An 18,176-nucleotide genomic window follows, 5' to 3' on the forward strand; every position below is an offset into this window, starting at 1 on the left:
TTTATGCTTTGCTCAGTTTTGGGGAGGCAGCTTTCTCTCAAATTACCCCATTTCTACCTCTTCATTTGCTGAGTTACCAGCGGAGATGTGAGGATGGATGGTGGGGATCCTGGGCCCTTGTGTGATGTACGGCCTTCGCGCACTCCAGGGCAGGGAGTCTGTCTTGATGTATTGCTCGCTGCGTTGCTGACACTGTGTAAAACAGCTCTGCTGCTTCTTCCCTGAGCTCTGCCCATCTCTTCTGTTCTCACGCTGGTAGCCTGTCTTGCAAAGGTATTATGTTCGTAGCTGCTGCTCTGAATAGGAAGTAATAAAAAAGAAAGGTAAGATCTTTTAAAAGAAAATAGTAGAAATGGACCAGGACAGCTCAGGGTAAAGGTCTCAGGCCTGATGCTTCTTTTGTAGAAGCCTCCTTTAAGTTTGTCGGCTTAGAGGAGGTCGTTTTTGTTCTGGTGATAACTTGACTAAAACCAGAGAAGTCTCAAAAGCAGCTTTTCTGACCCTGTGCTGGATTTGCTGAATATTCGGGTTTATTCTGTGTGTCTCACCGTGTGGTTTGTGCAGAGCTGGAGAGCTGGGGTGGGACAGAGTGTTGCTTTCTCTGTGGGGCTGGCAAGAAGGGAGGGGGGCACGGGTGAAAAGGGCACTATGGCGAGGTGGCAGTGTGGCAGAGCTGCACGGTCTGATGTTTGTCGTATTAAGAAAAGACCTTGCAATTAGTTCATCAATTCAGCTGTCAAAGCAGGCTCTTGGGATTTTTTATCTGCTGATATTTAGGGATTTACTGTGAGCATTATCAGGCCACAGCTACAGGAGGCTGGAAATAAAAAGCCATAGAAGTGGTACCTACTGCACAAGCACTGCAGTTAAGTAATATGAAATGATGTTTAATCTTAGAATGGAGGGGCATGTGGCACAAATAATTTCTCAGCCTTAAAGCGCGTGTTGTGGTTTGACTTTTAGTGCTGGAGGGGTGGTAAGCTTTTTATTTGCTTTTTTATGCCCAGGCAGGTGTGGCTGGGAGCAGCAGGCGCGCTCAGATGATAGCATTTCCTTCCCTTTTTATCCGAGGCACACACCTGCAGGATTTAGGCTGCTGTCCCTTTTTTACCTTCTCAGCTGAGATGCATCTGAGCGAAACCTGTTCCACTGAAGTGACTGGAATCGGAGTTGTGCGAGTGTCAGGATTTCAGCCTTCGCTGGTGGCTGCTGTTGCTTTTCCTTTGCTCTGTGCTCTGCGTGCCACCGCGGCACCGGCAGGTCAGAATGAAAGACTTTTTGGTGACCTACATAATTCTCCCCGTGAAATGGGATGACTTCAGAATGGCTCCCTATGGTAAACTTTTTTCCTTGATTTGGCTAGGTCATCTGAAATAGCTCCAGCTAATAGTTAGTAGTTTTGAAAGGGTTTTTTTTTTCCCCCTCCTAATGTAGAGGTATTGCAATACAAAGGGAAGGTTGTCACAAGGGCTCTCATGTGCACATAGAGAAGTATAGATCAAGTGAGTGACTAGCTGAGAGTTACACAGAAAATCCAGTCAGAGGACTGGAAAGAAGCCGCGAGTCCTGACTCCCGGGCTCCCGTACTCCGTCTTCCGTCGCTCTGCCTTCCAGTGCACTTGAGCTACCAGAGCTGCAAACCTGGCATCTGCTCTTCCCAAGGGGAGGAAGAGGCAGGGACTTCTGCGGTGTTTGAGACCTCCCCGGTGCAGTGACTCTGTACTCCTTAAATATGTAAAATCAAGTTTAAGGTATTACGGGAAAAAAAGACAAAAAGACTGTTGCATTTTTCGTAGTTACGGCATTTCATGCTTAAATTTGGTACCGCTCTCTGACAGCTCTTGTTTCTCTGTGCCCAGACATGCTGCAGGTCTCATGTTTCGCTTCAGGAGCCCTGTTGCTTGGCTCATTTTGCGTGTAAAGCTATTAAACTCCTGCACAGCAAATATGCCCTTGGAGCCACAAGACCCGCTGCCAGGCACGAAGTGCTCGGCGGTGTGACTTGTCAGCCGCAGCCCACCCCAGAGCACGGGCTGTCGTATGCCTCTATAGGCTAAACTTATTTGTGAAGGCAGCCTTGTTACCTCATGTGCTTGTGAACCTCTCCAGTGTCAGCGTGTGCTGTGCAGAGTAATGTGCTGGAGCCTGTGTCAGCCCGTGCAGGAGCCCTGCGTTGCCCTCCTTCGCCAGCACACAGGAATCTTGTGCAACCGGAGGCAGCAACATTTGGTCCAGCAGCGTCTGCCAAGGTGAGGGTGCGATCTGCCAAGGCAAACAGGATTTTGTTGTTTATTGGTTTGTGAGAAGGGGAAGGGCATTTCTCAGGGAGGCGAGCAGCTGGTGTTAGTGGAGATGCTGCTGGCTGGAACTGGTCAGGCTCTTGTGAAGAGGCTCCTGGGGTGGTTTCAGGAGTTGGCTCCCCAGCGTGTTCCTCAGCTCTCGTGTAGCTGAGAAGTGCTGGCATTGACTGGGAGAGCAGCCAGGAGCTGTGCCAACAGGCTCAGTAGCTGTAGAAAGATTTTTAGTGGCGACAGTTGATGTGTGGGAGAAGAAAATGTATGTGTGCTTAATAAATATTGGCACTCAGCAAGGGCTTATCAGCTAATTCGGTGCTTCAGCTTCTGGAGAGCTGGGTTGTCTCTGCCACATTGAAAAGAATCCCTTCAGACCAGGGATAAATAGAAAATTAATATGAAAAAATATGGTTTTTTTGAATGGTGCTAATTTAATGCTGACTTAGCTGTAGGACGGTCCCTGCCTGCCTTCCCGAGCCCACACAGGACGCAGCAGCAATGCCTGCTGCTCCTTGTGACCCAGGCCCCACGGACTGCGTGCAGACGTCGTCCCATGCAGAGGAGGGCTCAGAACAGACTTGGCCTTTTTGTTACCTGCTGCTTGTTGTATGAACTCTTGTCTTCTGGGAAGGAGAGGCACAGTCACGAGCTGTGTTTCAGAGACTTCTGGGGCTCTGAGTGAGTGGGCTAGGTGACCTTCAGAGGCCCAGTCCATCCCCTGGCCCTAGCTGGGACTGACTGCCTGTCTGTTTCTGTGGCCTGTCTTTGAAACCCCCCAGTGGTGGAAGTGGCTCCTTCAGGTTGCCCTGTTCTGGTACCCCATTGTCCCTGCTATTAGAATGACCAAACTGGATATTCCTTGCCACAGTTTGTTTATGTGCCTTACTACTTCTCCTGTCCTCCATAGACAGCTCTTCTGTTTTTTAGCAGTGACTATTCATATGTATCCATTTTAATACATTTCCCTTTCTTTAATCTTCTCTTGGCAATCTCTTTCCATGCCTCAGATCACTCTTGTCACTCTCCCTGAAACTGTCCAGTGACTTGTGTCTGTTTTTCTTTAATGCTGCAAGCAAAGCTACACAGAATTCCCTCGCCTGTGGCAATGACGGAAGGATTAATTTGAGTCTGCTGATGATATTTATATATCCCAGTATATCTGGCTATTTGCAGTATCGTAGTGGACTCTCTTTGATTTCTGATGTGTAGGTCTTCTGCAAGACAAATGCAGCAGAGTAAATTTCTGTGCTGGCAGGACACCGTATTCTTCATCTCCTGTCGTATTTTTCTTTCCTCTGCCCAAGCAGCGTATGCGTGTGCGTCCCTGCAGCGCCGTCCAGGCAGTGCTGAAGCACCAGGTGTTCTGCAGGATCAAAGTGATCTTTCCCTTTAAATTCCTCCTGCTTTCCAGGGAGCAGCTTTTGATCTCTTACCTGTTGCTTTGTTCTTTCTCTGCTAGGTAAAAGCTAATTAAATGTTGCCTTTGTTGGCAGAGGAGTCCTGCACCTCTGCCTGTGTTCCTGAGAACCCCTGGGGAGCTGCAGCAGGACATCCCACAAGCTCTTGGTTCATACCTGCGTCTCCATCTGCTGGATGGAGCAGCATTTTTTAGTAGGAAAAGCTCACTCGTGTTTTCTGAGGAAGCATTCCCTGGTCAACAGCCGCAGCCACCTGGGGCCACCTTCCTCCTTTGCATAAGCAGGTTTTGTGCTTTTAGAGTTCTGATGAGATCGCTGACTAAAGGCCTGGCCATCCAGTCTGGCTTCAGGCTGGGCAGCAACGGGGCATAGCTGAGCAGACCGTGCTGCCTACAAAATGTTGTGGCAACAGATGAGCCTCTTCAGCTGTGCCGGAGGCCGAGGGCTTCTGATGCCGTACAGCTTGCTGTGCATCACTGCTTCAGACTCCCTCAACGCTGTGTTGAAATGGTGTGTTGTAACTTGGTGGTGGGAAGGAAGAATTGCGGCAGAGTTTACTGTCTTTCATGTCTTCACATTCTTGCAAGGTGCAATGAGAGGAAGGGTGACTTGCTCTTTAAGTGTGATTGAGGCAAGTGACTTTCTCCAAGATGTAACCCAGAGCCTGAAACAGTACGGTGTTTTTTGATGATCTGGACCAGAACGAGCATATGGCTCCACTGGTGTTTGGTTTTTTTGGGCTGAGTTGTGAAGATACATGTTGTATTTGGCTCTAGAAGGAGATACACGTGCTAAGGACTTGCAAAGTAATTCTCTTATCCTAAACACTTGCTGGGCACGGTACGTAGCAGGGTTGAGGCTTCTCCCTCGAGTTCCGGCAAAGACTGAAACGCAGAAACCATTTCTGCTGTGATTGAAGCTGACAAATCTAGCGAGTGCCAGTTAAACCAATAGTTTGTCCTGTAACGAAGGCTCTGGCAGCTACTTGGCAGTCCCATTTGCAACCTTCTGTATGTACAAATCTGTCAGAGTCAGGACAGCTATTTTCCTCCCCTGCAGGTTTCACTCCACTCTTTGGGAAGCGCCGGTTTCTGTTTGCCCTCTCTGCCTTCTCGCTTCCTCGTTTGTCTGGAGATACCGTTAAAACAGTGTTTAAAGAAATCAGAGCTCTTCAGTGTCTGACCATGCTTGCTTTAGGCTCCTCAATGTTTCCTGCATACAGTGCCTCTGACAGTACAAGGGCCTCTCTGCTTTTCTGTTTGTTTCTGGCTACCCCGTTGCACGCTCTGCGGAGCGTGGTGTGGGACTTGTCACAGGGAACATGCTGAGCTGGTCTCTCCATGCGCTGCCCTGGACCTGGCACCATGGCAATGTGTGGTGCATGCTAGGTCGGACTGGCCTGTTCACGAGCAAGCAAGGGCGTGTAAATACAAAGGAACAGAAGTAGATGTTTCACTCCTCGTGTACTTTTGGCAGAACAGAAGCTGCCGTGCCTCTGATGGTCTGCTTCCCAGCTAGGGACATTACCAGCAGGTAGAGCCTGCTTGGCATTGAGTTGTGTTGGGCTGTCTGTGGGATTGCTTTGTGCAAGAGCCACTTGCTGTTTCAACACATCAAGTCTTCTTCCTAATCTGTCTGCTAAATAGTTTGTAGCTTGGGTAACCCCTCTGGATTTGCTGTAGAGCTCCTCATGAACAGCCCCGATGAGGAGCACGTCTTGTTTGAGTACAAGGCTTACTCGGTGATCAGTTGGGGATCATACTCCACAGTCAGCTGAAGTTACCTATTGATAGATGAAGTGTTGCCTTGAGTTGGCGTGCTATACGCTGCTGTTGGAGTCTGCCCACTCTGTTCAACATGGGTCTCTTGCCACTTATCTCTGAAAAAGCTCTATTTAACCATCGCTGCTAAAAAAAACAAAGCAAAACAAAAAAGCCAACCCAAAAACCTCAAACACACGGCAAGATTATGCCAAAAATTGATAAGCACAAGATGAACTTGTTTTGATTAATGCTTTTTTGGAGATCAGTGGTTACTGTGGATGAAGCAGCAGCCCCTTGTTTAATGTCATGGTCTCAGCAGTTTTTCTGTGCTGAAGGAATCCCCCAGGGTCTCCTCTGACTCTCTTTGACATCCCCAGGACAGTGATACATCGGGCAGCTCTGTGTCGCTGAGCTATTCCCTTAATGGGCAGTTTTCAGTGACAAGCATTACTTTTCTGTTTCCTCCCCACAGTAACTATTAAAATGTGGTTTTTTGCTGCCTTCATATTTCTTTGTTGCAGATAAAAACATCCCGGGATTCTGTAGTTCAGCACCTTTAAAACGTAGAGGTGATGTTATGGATCCAGAGCATTTGGAGGCTCTTGCCTGAGCTGTAAGATTGATGCAGCAGTTGATGGGAGACCTCCTCCTCCTCAGACAGTGGTAGGCATGTGCTGTGCTGTCATTAATTTGTTCTAACACTCTTCTTTCCTCCTTCTTGGCAGATCTTCTGAATTTGGCTCCTGATTAAAGCTGACAGATGATGGAAACATTTCCTTGGCGATGTCTCTGGGGCGACTCCTCCGACGTGCCTCTTCAAAAGCCTCCGACCTCCTGACCCTGAATCCTGGTGGCAGCAGCGGTCCATCTTCCGTACTCGATGGGGAGATTATCTACTCTAAGAACAATGTCTGTGTCCACCCACCTGAGCTGCTGCAAGGCATCGGGGAGCATCATCCAGGTGACAGGGTGTTGCAGACACTGCTCACTCACTCTTTTTTCTCTCTCCTGGGGTGTGTGTTTGTATCAAATTCTCCATCTTGGGCTCTAAAGAATGACGAGGTGCCAGTGGGGGACAGGGCAAGGCCGTCTCATGGAGGACTAAGGAAAGCCATCCACAAGCTCTTCTTTTAGTAGGAAAATTGATGCTATTTCTCCTTTCTCTTCTGGTCTAGCATGGATTTACCTGTTTTAGTAAGTCCTTTTGTATTGCCAGAAGATGGACAGTTGTTATTTGAGGACAGTAACTTCTGTTGCTCTTTCAAATACATATATCGTTCAGGAAAGCCAAGTATCTTTTTGTAGCTGTCATTGCTAGAGTGGCCTCAAGAACCATTGGTAAAGGGAAAAGAAGGAAAACCTGATTGTGGCTGCATGCACTGGAGCAAATGAAGATAAATACTGCCCTGTGCCTTTATTCTCATCTGCTGCTGCGCTCTTTCATGTTCTCATCAAAGAGAGCCGTGGCTACTGGCTTAGCTTCACAAAACTAATTATTCAGTGAACATTGACCCACTCTTCCCTTCTTGTGTGTGTGACTCTTTTTTTCTATTGGCTTTCCATGAAAATTGTAGCCCTTTAGCTACACTAAGGTAAATATTCTTGAGAAAGAAATGTTTAGCTGGCACTTGAAATGGTTTAACTAACAGTAGAAGTTTTTCATGTGGCAACATATTTCAGCATTTACTCTTGATTAGTAATCCGTCCAGGAAGGTGAAGTACTTGCATGTCATTTCTATGTCCACTTAGGCCAGAGGGAATTTAGACTATTCAAAAGCCATATGCAGGCTTGAAATTATTTGTAAGTACTGAATAATGTTGAGCACTCCAGAATTCATTTGGCAGAATCCTCTCCTGGTAAATAAAAGGGTTTGTTTTGCCCATGTGTAATGGTGGTGAAGCCGGGGGAGATGGGGAAGGGCAAATTTCAGGCTTATGCAGATTCCTTAGAATAAATCCGTGTCATAACTGATTGCTCTTTTTGCTCTCTCGAAGGCTATTTGTGCTTGTACATGGAGAAAGATGAGCTGCTCGGAACCACACTCATCCTTGCCTGGGTGCCAAACTCCCGCATCCAGAGGCAGGACGAGGAAGCCCTGCGCTATATCACCCCTGAGAGCTCCCCTGTCCGTAAAGCTCCCCGCAAACGCAGCCGCCACACTCAGGGTTTCGGCACTGTCCGGCCGGCTTCCCCCACGGAGCAGAGAGGGGCAGGGATCCTGAAAGGAGAGGACATCTTGACTGTGTCACAGCTTGTGAAAGATGTGGCTTCCATCAGCTCCCCCTCTTCGGAAGGGGAGAAGCTCTCCCAGTGCTGCCCCGCGGCCGACGGCCCCCGCCGGTCCCCCCCGCCTGCCCGCAGTGACTCAGGAATCCTATCGACAATCAGTTCTCAGGAGGAGCAGAACAGGTCGGAGCTGTCGGTGGAGGGGACGGAGGAAGGTCTGGACTGCAGGCCAGAGCCGGGGGAGGACGAGGGCTCCTTGGAGCTGTCTGCTGACGACGTGAGCAGGGACAGTACTTTTGACTCTGATTCTGATGCCTTCTCTTCCCCCTTCTGCCTCTCGCCCATTAGTGAAGCCCTCGGGAAAAGCAGTAGTTCTGTGTTTATGGATAACGAGAGCAGGTGAGTGCATCCTCTTCTCCAGTTTCTGGGTGCATAGCTGGGGTGCAGGTGGCTGGGCTTGGAGATGCTGAAGGAAACTGAGAAGCATCACAGTGGCATTGAGCTGAATATTCTTGCTTCAGGCTTCCTGCAGACACCTGTATAATTTATAGGAAATCGTTTGCCGGCCAGTCCTGCTTCTGCTCAGTGAACCCTGGCCCCAAACATGCAGGGCTGTACACGTACAGTCTTTCAGGTGAACTGTCTTGAGCCCTGGAAGCAGCATTACTAAATTAAAAAGGTCCTTTGTTGGTCTAATTGGCTCTGCTGAGGAGATATGCTAGTTACTTCTTACGGAGCCACATCAAAGTGTCTGTCTGACTTCCTCTGAGCCATGGGTGTCTCTTCAAGGCACGGTGTTGACATGAAGTCTGCATGTACGAGCTTGTTTTGCTGGTGTTCAGAACATGGTCCCACTTAAGACGTATAAATATTAATTCTTGCATGCTTAACCTGGGTATTTTAGTCAACACTGGTGTATCTAAATGGCAACACTTCTCAGTGGCATCTGCAATAAACTCCACATAGGGGAAAGAGAGCACCTTGGTGAGGGAATAACGAACAGTGGGATGCCTATGTCGGGTGCTGTATTGGCACACCATGCTCCTGGCTTTCTGGCCTGTGTTCTGTGCAGTGTATCACTCATTTCCACCTTGGGGAGGATGGGTGTGCTGCCTCCACGGAGCACCATGGGGCTGGTTTTTAAGGCTATAGCTCAACTTGGAAACTACGCCTGAAATAAGAAAAACGAGTTCTCCTTTTTGCGTGTCAGCAATGCACAGACCACATTAAGACTTGACATTTGAAGAGATTTTGCCTCTTTATTTTCTGGGCTAATCTCAAGCCCAGAGAATGCCAGTGAGAACAAGGTTTGTGAAGGAAGTATTCTAATTGATTCAGCTCTCTCTGGACATTTTAAAACACTTCAGGGCGGTGATCTCAGACTTGTATCAGCTTTGCATTTGATATGTGTCCTAGCAGTATGCTTCCAATTAACTGCAAGCCCAGGGGGTTTTCTGGGCTGGAGCTCTGCAGCAGCTGGGTGGGCAGGGGCTTGAGCAGCGCCTGGGCCAGGGCAGCATGGCTGTCCCCTCTGTCCCTTCCGTCCCATCCCACCACAGCTCTCCCCTGGCTGCAGAGGGGCGTTGCAAAGCAGCTGCAGGGTGCCCAGCGTGGGCCTTTGGTTTCCAAATAGTGTTGAACGATGTCAGTTTGACAGTGTCCCTTTTAGCTCTCCAAATATGATGCCTGACAGTCTTTTTTTGACAACTGTTAATAGGAATGTAGACGACTTTGGAAACTACATCAATGTCACGAAACACACCTTGAAAAAATTTTACAGAGGGGCCTTTGCCTGATTAAATATCATTCCTAATAACTGGCTTCATTTTGTTGGTTCCTCAGCTTTTTGTCCCGTTCAGGTTGTGTCCTAGCACTGGGCTACTGCTGGGGCGTTGAAGCTTTAGTTGCCTCCACTTTCAGAGAATGTCGTGTTGGTTTAGAAATTTCTTGGCCTTGACTTAAAAAGAACAGAAAACCCCCAAATCCTCTGCCACCAAAGCCTCTGTTTGTTTAAGGTGTGTAAATTTTTTTTCCCTTGAAGCAGCCCTGGCAATCTGTGTGTTTGGCCTGTCTCTATCACTGAAAAAAGTGAAGCTTTGGGGGCTTGGTTTTTTAAGCATTTTTTTGGTAAATAAAGTATAATTAAAATGCTTGCGTGAACATTTCTGAGATCTAACAGTAAGATTTTTAAAGGAAAAACGTTCCTGTCTTTCCGTGTGGGGGGGGAAGCTGTGGCCTCAGCTGTGGCCCGGTTTACCTGCACACCCCGAGTAAGGGGTCATTGTCCCCGCTGTAGTGGTTAGAAGAGGGAGTAGCGAGGGACACGTTCAGAATAAAGTCCTAACTGCTGAAAACTGGGAGGTTGAACCCATCCTGGGGCGATCCCAGTCCTTGGCCTGGGCTGCCAGGCCACGTGCTGTCCAGGCATGCAGCGTCTCGGAGAGCTTTTGCGCCGGGAGAGGAGCTGGTGCAGAAGGTGCTGGCAGCAGCCGGGCACCGAGGAGCCTTGTGGTTTAACTGTTGTGCAACGCTGATGCCCTGAGCTGCTCCCAGCGTCGGGGAAGGAAGGAAATAGAGTTTGTTGCATCTTCTCTGCCTTGCCTGCGAATTCACGCAGCATCTCCCTGCAGTTGGCTTGGCTCGGACAAGCCCTGTGCCAGCTTTCCTCACCTGCTGCCGAGGGCCCGCAGCTCCGGCAGCCCAGAGCCTGGCCTTGCCAACACGCTGCTCCTGGGCCTGGGAACCTGTTCTTCTCTTTTCCTTTTTTTCTTTGTTTTTTAACTCCTCCAGCACCAGTCTGGAAGCCCCGTACGGTGTATGCAGCACTCAAAATTTGCAGCAGATTAATAAAACAGACCTTTCATTGTTTGGGCCTTCGGACTTGAAAGGCTTTTGTCCAGTGTGTCCGTTTTTTATGCCAGTTTTCTCTTCCCCATAGACCCCCCTTGCATGATATCTGCAGGATCATACAAACTGTTTCAGGCAGAGATTTTGCACAGAATGCTTTGAAAAAGTCTCGTCAAAAAAGCGTTCTCTTATTTCCTGCGTTCATCCAGCGTTTGGGGGGCGGGGGATGCTGTTTCAGAAGTCACTACAAGCATGAGAACAGCTTCCTTGTTTCTTAAGGTTTTTTTTTTTATGCTGGCTGCTTCCCATCTGAGCCAGAATTGGAGTGCGAACAAAGTTCGTGCTGCTGGCAGATTGTTTCAACTCTTTTTCCCTCCCTACCCCCCGGTCACCACCTCCTCCCTGCGAAGAGGAACGAATGTTTCTGGTTATGTCCCTCTGTATTGGGGAGCTGTTGTAAAGACAACTCTGCTTTCCCCCGTGGTTGTTTCAGAAGCCGAAGCAGTGCATTGCATGGGGGTTTCAGTCCAACCATCTTTCTTTACCTGCAATTAGATATTGGAAATGGAAAAATGTGACATTGTGGAAGAATTAGGACGTAGACGTAGACTTGAATCAGATGAGATCAGGGGCTCAGCAAGCTGCTTGCCAAGATACCCCTATGACCAGGAGTCACAAGTCCCCTATGCCTCTTGGAGCATCCTCTGAGAAGGTGGCCTGGCCTCCTGGGCAGAAGGGAGCCAACAAACACACCCCGGTGTGTGCGGAGCAGGGGCAGGGGGGGAGAAGGGAGGTAGGCTTGGAAGCCTTTGAGTTGCACAACAAGTCAGTCATTTTAAGTCAACAATTCGCCTTGTAGAACATAAGGAAATAAAAACTTATCCATTGTTTTTTGTTTTTTTTCCTCTTTGCTTCTCAGTTTGAAAGGCTGCCAGGGATCCCATGCAGCAGTCAATGCTTTCCTCCCATTTACACAGTTCCTCAGGCTAGGAGCTAGGGGAGTGTCCCATCACCAGCGCACACATTCTTGCTTCTCTTTTTAGACAAGCCTGGCACTTCTGCGTAGTGCACCCATCTCTGGTGGAAAGGTGGCTTTGCTCTCTTGGTTTTTGTGTCCTCGGTAACTTTGGGGGCCCCTTTCTGCTCATAGTACGTGGTTCCTGCAGGGAGGAAGCACATCAGCTAATGTGAGAAATGCCTGTATTGATAGTGGCTTTGTCATTGCATTTCTGTAGGAAAGGAGGGAGACTGGAAATAAAATTGTTCCATTCTGTTCCGCTTCTCCTCTGTCACTGTTGGTTGCTGTGTGTCAGGAAACATTTGCCTCGTGGTCTGAAGGGCACTGATTCAGGACAACTGTACTCTGCACCCAGCCTTGGCTTGCTGCCGCCCTGCTAAATTACTCGGCTTCCATTTTCCCCATCAGTAAAGTGAAACTAAAAGCCTTTTGTTACATCCTGGCGACCAAATAGCATCTGACACCTAAATAATGTCTTTCAGCCGATGCTTCTAAAGTTATTTTAACTGACCATGACATCAGATCTATACCAATCAGTTGCAGAAGAACTTAGTGCTCTGTAAGGGGGGATTTGCTTTGGGTTTTTTTATGTGCCGTGCCAGAGTGATCCCTGGTTAACAGGAGCTTTCCCGAGCGATGGGTGGTAGGGCTGATAAGGCTCTTCAGTGATAACCTGCTGTTACCTGACCAGCACCATCCAAAAATGCTGAAGAGGACAAATAAATGCTGGCACTGGTTCCCTCACTAGCTCCAGGTTGGGATGTTGTTCGATACAGGCAGAATTTGGAGTGAGAAGCCTCGGTGGTGGAATCGTACGAGTGGAGCTTGGGGCAACATCTGGCCAGAGGCTGGAGCTCTGTGAACAGTCCCGCAGGTGACGGGATAGACGCCAGCTTGTGCTTCCACAGCGCTTGCTGCAAAGGGCAAGCAGAAGCGATGTGACCACTGCGGTCATGGATATCAATGCAAGAAAGAAATGTCTTTTATAAGAAGGGGATAATTTTAGCCGCCAATCATAAAAATAATGAAACATTTTCATAATGGAGCTAAACAATGGTACAGTTCCCATGTTCTTCAGCAGACATGAATTCACGTAGCAGAACTGTTACAGAGAGTCGAGGCAAAGCACACAACACAAGGAAAAACTCCTCTGGCCTCGCAGTTGATGCAATTTTTACAGATGTGTTGCACATCCTGTTGTTAAGCCTCTTCCCAGGGAGCTAATCAGTAAATTACCTTCTCACGGGGGAGCGGAGGCGCAGCGTTGCGGAGGGTGGCAGCAGCTGCAGGAGCGGGTGGTAACAGAGCGTACGGTGTTGCATCATGTTGTTTTGGCAGCTCACCTGAAAGGCTTAGTGCTGCTCAGACCTCTGCAGAATAAACAGGAGGCAAAATTATGGGGGAAATGAGCTGAAATTAGTGTGAACTGGCAGGAGCTCTGGAGTCGTCAAGAGGTTGGGAATTAATTGCTGTTGTAACAGAAGTGATTATATTCTTAGAACCGGGGGAATTGGTCACAGACCTCCAAATCTCCTGTAACTTCTTGCAGCATCTTGTGTCATGCTATCTCACTTTTGATGCTTTCAGCCGTGGGGATGAGTGCATGGGTTGCCTCGCTACTTCTGGATCAGGCTCCAGGATGCGATTTATGATGTAAGACACCAAAGCACGCAATTCCACTTGTACCCAAACCCATGCCCAGGAAAAAAATATCCCCAAATCCTTCTTCCATCAGAAGGACAGTCCTTTTTCCCTTCTCTTTGAGTCGTGGGTAGGTGTAAACTTCATCTAAGGCGGTACTTTCAGGTGGTCTGCATGGAGCCGGGTACTGGGAAGAGGAGCTGGCCTTTGCTGTCAGCGATGCTGTGTAATCAGTTAAAGTTGTTACCAGCTGCAAAGTTGAGAAGGTTGGACAGATCCAAGAGATGGCGGAGGCACACGGCTCTATCTTGCTTTATATAAATATTTGAACAGCAAGAACATTAATTATAGCAGGTTTGGGTTTTCCCTCCATTGGTTCGCTGCCAGATTTCTGTGGAAGAAAATAGTGACAGCTAACTCGAGATCAGGTGTCACAGCTAGCGGCGGTGTGACGCTCTTTATTTGGGATTTCAGGGGAGGAACAGGCAGTGAGGAGAGCGGGTGGTGCCTGAGGGAGAGATCCCAGGGCCGCAGGAGCGACGGAGGGACAGCGAGGAACCGCTTTGTTCCCCCAGGTTTCTGGGGCGCCAGGCGTTGTTCTGGTTTGCTTACGAGGCCGGGGAAGCTCGGACCCCTGCTTCGGGCCCGGCTGCGCTCTCGTGGGGCCGTGGGGCCGGGGCCTGGGCCGTGGGACCGGAGCCGTGGGACCGGGGCCTTGGGGCCGTGGGGCCGTGGGACCGGAGCCGTGGGGCCTGGGCCGTGGGGCCGGGGCCGGGGCCGTGGGAGCGGGGCCGGGCGGCCTGCGCGGCGCGGCCGCCAGGGGGCGGGCTCTGCCCAGCGGCGCTCACCGGCGGCCGCTCGCCCCGCGCCCGGCCCGGCCCCCCCGGTTCGACCCCCCCCGGGCTCGGCCCCCCCCCGGTTCGGCCCCCCCGGCCTTGCCGGCCCCCCCCGGTTCGGCCCCCCCGGCCCTGCCGCCCGCCCGCCCCTCGGGCAGCGCTGGTGAAGGTGGGGGCCCGCCCGCCTCGCCCCCCGCTGTGCCCCGGGGCAGGGACAGCGCTGCACCCCCCGTGCAGCCGGGCTGAGGGGGGGTGGCTCCGTCCCAGTGCTCCTCACTTGTATAATTGCAACGAAACAGAACGATTTACAGAAAATTACGCCGTGGGCTCGTCTGAATTTCCCGGGAGCGCGGGGGGCCTGGTCCCCAGGCCGCCCTCCCCGTCCACGGGCAAGGCGGGAGCGGAGGCGAACCCACCGGGGGCCGTTCCCTCCGGAGGCACTGCAATAAAGGGCCTTCGCCCAGGATATTCTTGCATTTCTTCTGTTACTTATTTATACGATCGTAACGCCCAGAAATCCTAATTGAGAGTGGAGATAAATGGTGCTGGCGGGTATCCATAGCTTTGTGAGGGAAGAATTGCGTTAACTGGATCAAAATAAAGAGCATGTCCCCTCTCAAAGTACAACAGTATATGCAAATAAATCTGCATGGTCTCTGTCATCTTGGCTCGGTCCTCGCAATTATAACAGCATTAAGCGTTTACAATAACTCTGAAACATGCTCTCGCTCCGCTCGCCTTTTTCCTCTCCCTTTTCTGCTACTTGAAGAAAGCTCTGCCCTTGGGAAACCCGCATTGTCTTGTGGAAACAGGGAAATTCTCTCTGGGTGGTGTTGGCTCCGCTAATGCTGGGGCAGCGGCAGCGCCGAGCCCAGGGAGTTGGTTAACTTTGTCGGTAAAAAGTCCCCCTGAAATTCCCAGTTCACTGCTTAGAGCCAAGAATATAAGAACAAAGGTAATCTTCAGGGCTTTCAAGGGACCGGGGTTTTGAAGGCTTGATTGTAATTAGCATAATTAGTGTAGAGTTTTATTTTTGCATGGATAGAACTGAAAGAAAAAAGCAAAATAAATCATTGATTTTAAATATAAAATAAACACTGGTAAGAAAGGTCCCCTTTTCCAGCCTGGTATAGGCTGAAAAGCAAACATTCTTTTTGGAGCTTTGCTGAGAAATCACTTTTTCCATCTAAGGAATTTTTTTTTTTTTAAGTGTTGCATTTCGATTGATTTATTAATGAGCTAAAGCCTGGGCATGAGGTGCCCCTTCTCAATATGGATTGTAAAAATCTGCCATTCAGCTTTCGGAATATTTTCCTTCCTTCAAACGAAGGTAACATTTGCATCATTGAGCAGCCTACGCTCGGCTTTAAATGATTTGTTGTGTTTGGCTTCTCGGGAGCTATGTGTATTTTATTCATAAGCATCGAACTGCTCATTCTGCCCCCGCTACCTCACTGCAACAAGAAGTCACAGAGAAAATCCTTGCTTGGGTTTTCCCTAAGTAGCCTCCACCTGTCTGGAAGTCTCATCGGTGAAAAACAGGTCGCTTGTCTCTTAGCGGAAGGTGTCCGTGTGTCACATTCCAGACGTTGATTGGGTAAAAGAGATTAAAGCACACGTCAATTCACTACAAACTTCTGGGTTTTTTTTTTTCCCCTTCCCATTTACATTCAAAATAATTAACTCAAGAATTCTCAGTTTATTTTGGTTGAATTCACAGCAGTTGGGGGGAACCCTTTGGAGGGGAGCGGGGCTGTTTTTCTAATGCTCCCTCTCGCTGGCTGAAATCGCTCGGCTTCCCTTCGGGCCACGAGGGCTGGGAGGAATGAGCGAGGGCAACAAAGCCCCCAGTGTCGCGAGGCTTCTCGCTCGGCGGAGGCCGGAGGCAGCACCCAGCGCTGCCGCAGGGGTGGGTCAGCCCGGGGCGCCGGGTCGGCTTTTTTCTGCCCAGATTTGGGGCGACGAGCTGGCAGCAGTGCGGACGCTGCGTGTCCTACCTGGGCTGTAAAAGCAGACTGCAATAGCCCCGTAAAGCACAACAAATTGTTTTGATCTTTATTTCTCAAGGACAAACCAATTACGCCTATCAGAAGGCAAAGCTGCATAATCGGGTTTCCTCAAGTCCCTCGTTTCGTTGTGTGAAAATGTTTTATTTCTCCAGCCTGCGTTGGCAGAGTCGATGTTAGTTCAGAGCCATGTCCCTGACCGTGAACTTGCTGCTACAGCCCAAGGTCAGAGCGTGGCTGCAGAAGTTGCTGCCCGCCCCGCAGCGCGTGCCGGTGAGGTGGCCAGCGCGTAGACGGCCGGTGACCAAGAACCACCTTCTGCTCCTTTCCTGCTCGGGGAGAGGGAGGGATCCCAGCGCTTTTAAGATGTAAACAGCTTGTTCTTTGAATATATTAATAACATTAACAATAAGAAGAGTGACTAACAATAACACCCTGACTTTTAGAAGTGCTGTTCATTCTCCTTCCTGGTGCCGAGCGTGAAAGCATACAATTATTTTTCATAACCTTTTATTTTCCCTTTACAGCAAGCTAAGCAAAGCAAGTTTGTCAGAGGCAGAGTGCTCCTAATTTGGTCTCCAGTGACCTCTGCAGCCGTGATTGGCAGCCCGGTGTCAGGAAGGAACTTGTGCCCGTGAGATAGAAATGAGCAGAACAAATGCCGTAGGACAGCTCCGGTTCCCTGGGGGACACGGGCTAAAAAAGGTGAAAGAAGTGCAATTACAGGAGGTTTTCAGCACAGAAAGTTAATTAGCTACTAAATAGCATTTAGTGCAGTTCAATGCGGGGAAATTTATGTTTTGAAAGCAAACAGATCAATGGGAAGCCTGTGGAACAAGCTTTTGGAAAGCCCATGTTGACATTCGTGTACTTTGTACTGTGACGTCCTGGGCAGTTTTTCACAGGTTTCCCTAACAAACGGGAAGAATTGTTGGGTTTGTTTCCACGAGTGTTTGCAGAGTATAGAAACGCTTCCACACGAGGATGTTTTGACATTTAATTCCAGAAATTCTGCTTAGGCTTTCATCCAGACTAACGCCTTTTTCCCTGTTCACCAAGGTCAGCGTCAGTCGAGTCTGTTCAGGCTGTCTGAGGCAAAGGAACTGCAAGTTCCAAGTATTTTCAGCCAAAGGGTGAATTTAGCACAATTCTTAACCTAGTTCCTCGTGTGTGCTGGTCAGATGGAAGTAGCTGGTGTGGCTGCAGCGTTGCACTCCCGGGGAAGCTGGTGCCATCCCGCGATGTCCTTCCAGTCCTTCTCTGCGACCCCACTCGGAACGACCAGAAATATTGCAACAAATCTCTTTTAATCCCAAATTACCGATCTGTTTTCTTTTCATACGTCACCGAAGTCAGCATGTTTCACAATTCATAATATATGGATATAGTCAAGGACACTTTTTAAAATCAGAACAATAGATTTGGGTTCCAGCTGCCTGATGTTACCTCACTTTGTACAGTCACTACACTAAATTTTTACGTATTTCAGGGCAGCTTTGAACTTTTCTTGATGGATTATTTATTTGAAACTATCTGTCTTAGACGTTTTAGGCAGCCAATGCTGCCATGAGCTGTTTCACCTTGCTGGAAAGGAGAAGGACCTAGAAGGTCAGTGCCTGTGGGGAACAGTGGAGAAACAGAGAAATGCGAACCCCTGGGGAGGAAAAGGGGCGTGTAATTCCCATTACATGGATGCTCATACATTATGGTGATACTTATTGTCTGTAAATGATGCTTCACAAGGCAGCGTGCAGGAGTAGCTCGGGCTGTGAGGAAAGCTGTCATTAGTGAAGGTGTGCTCAGGGCGATGGCGATGGAGAGCCGGCTGAGGAGGGTTTGGCTCTGGGTGGCGTGTGCTGACAGCTTCGGTAACTGCCACATCACGGCTGTGATCTTCAGCCCCTCTCCCTCTTATAATTACAATTGTCACATCGTGTCGTAAAATGAGTTATTAGATCTTTGTTGCTGAAGTAGTCTGCCCGTGTAATTGGTGCAGGTCTCTACCCTGGCTCTATAACAGAAATAGTAATTGCTTTTATCTCTCTCTGTGCTGTAGGTGTGTACAAACGCTTCGACTGAACAGTGAGTTCGGTCCCAGTACGACGTTACTGCCCGCCGAAGGTCTC

The 18,176-nt window shown here is 49.3% G+C and overlaps 1 protein-coding gene across 3 annotated transcripts in view; it reads left to right on the forward strand.

Annotated features, from left to right (window-relative positions):
- The window catches only part of TBC1D16 (TBC1 domain family member 16), a 30,940-nt gene that overhangs the window by 823 nt on the left and 11,941 nt on the right, over positions 1-18,176 (forward strand). For all 3 annotated transcript variants that reach the window (XM_068413132.1, XM_068413131.1, XM_068413135.1), the window contains exons 2-3: positions 6,201-6,436; positions 7,471-8,101. In XM_068413132.1, the coding sequence (XP_068269233.1) occupies positions 6,259-6,436; positions 7,471-8,101 (809 nt within the window). In that variant the 5' untranslated portion in view covers positions 6,201-6,258. The remainder of the gene's footprint in view (positions 1-6,200; positions 6,437-7,470; positions 8,102-18,176) is intronic.

This window comes from Nyctibius grandis, chromosome 15 (assembly GCF_013368605.1).
Source record: "Nyctibius grandis isolate bNycGra1 chromosome 15, bNycGra1.pri, whole genome shotgun sequence".
NCBI classification, from domain to species: Eukaryota; Metazoa; Chordata; class Aves; order Nyctibiiformes; family Nyctibiidae; genus Nyctibius; species Nyctibius grandis.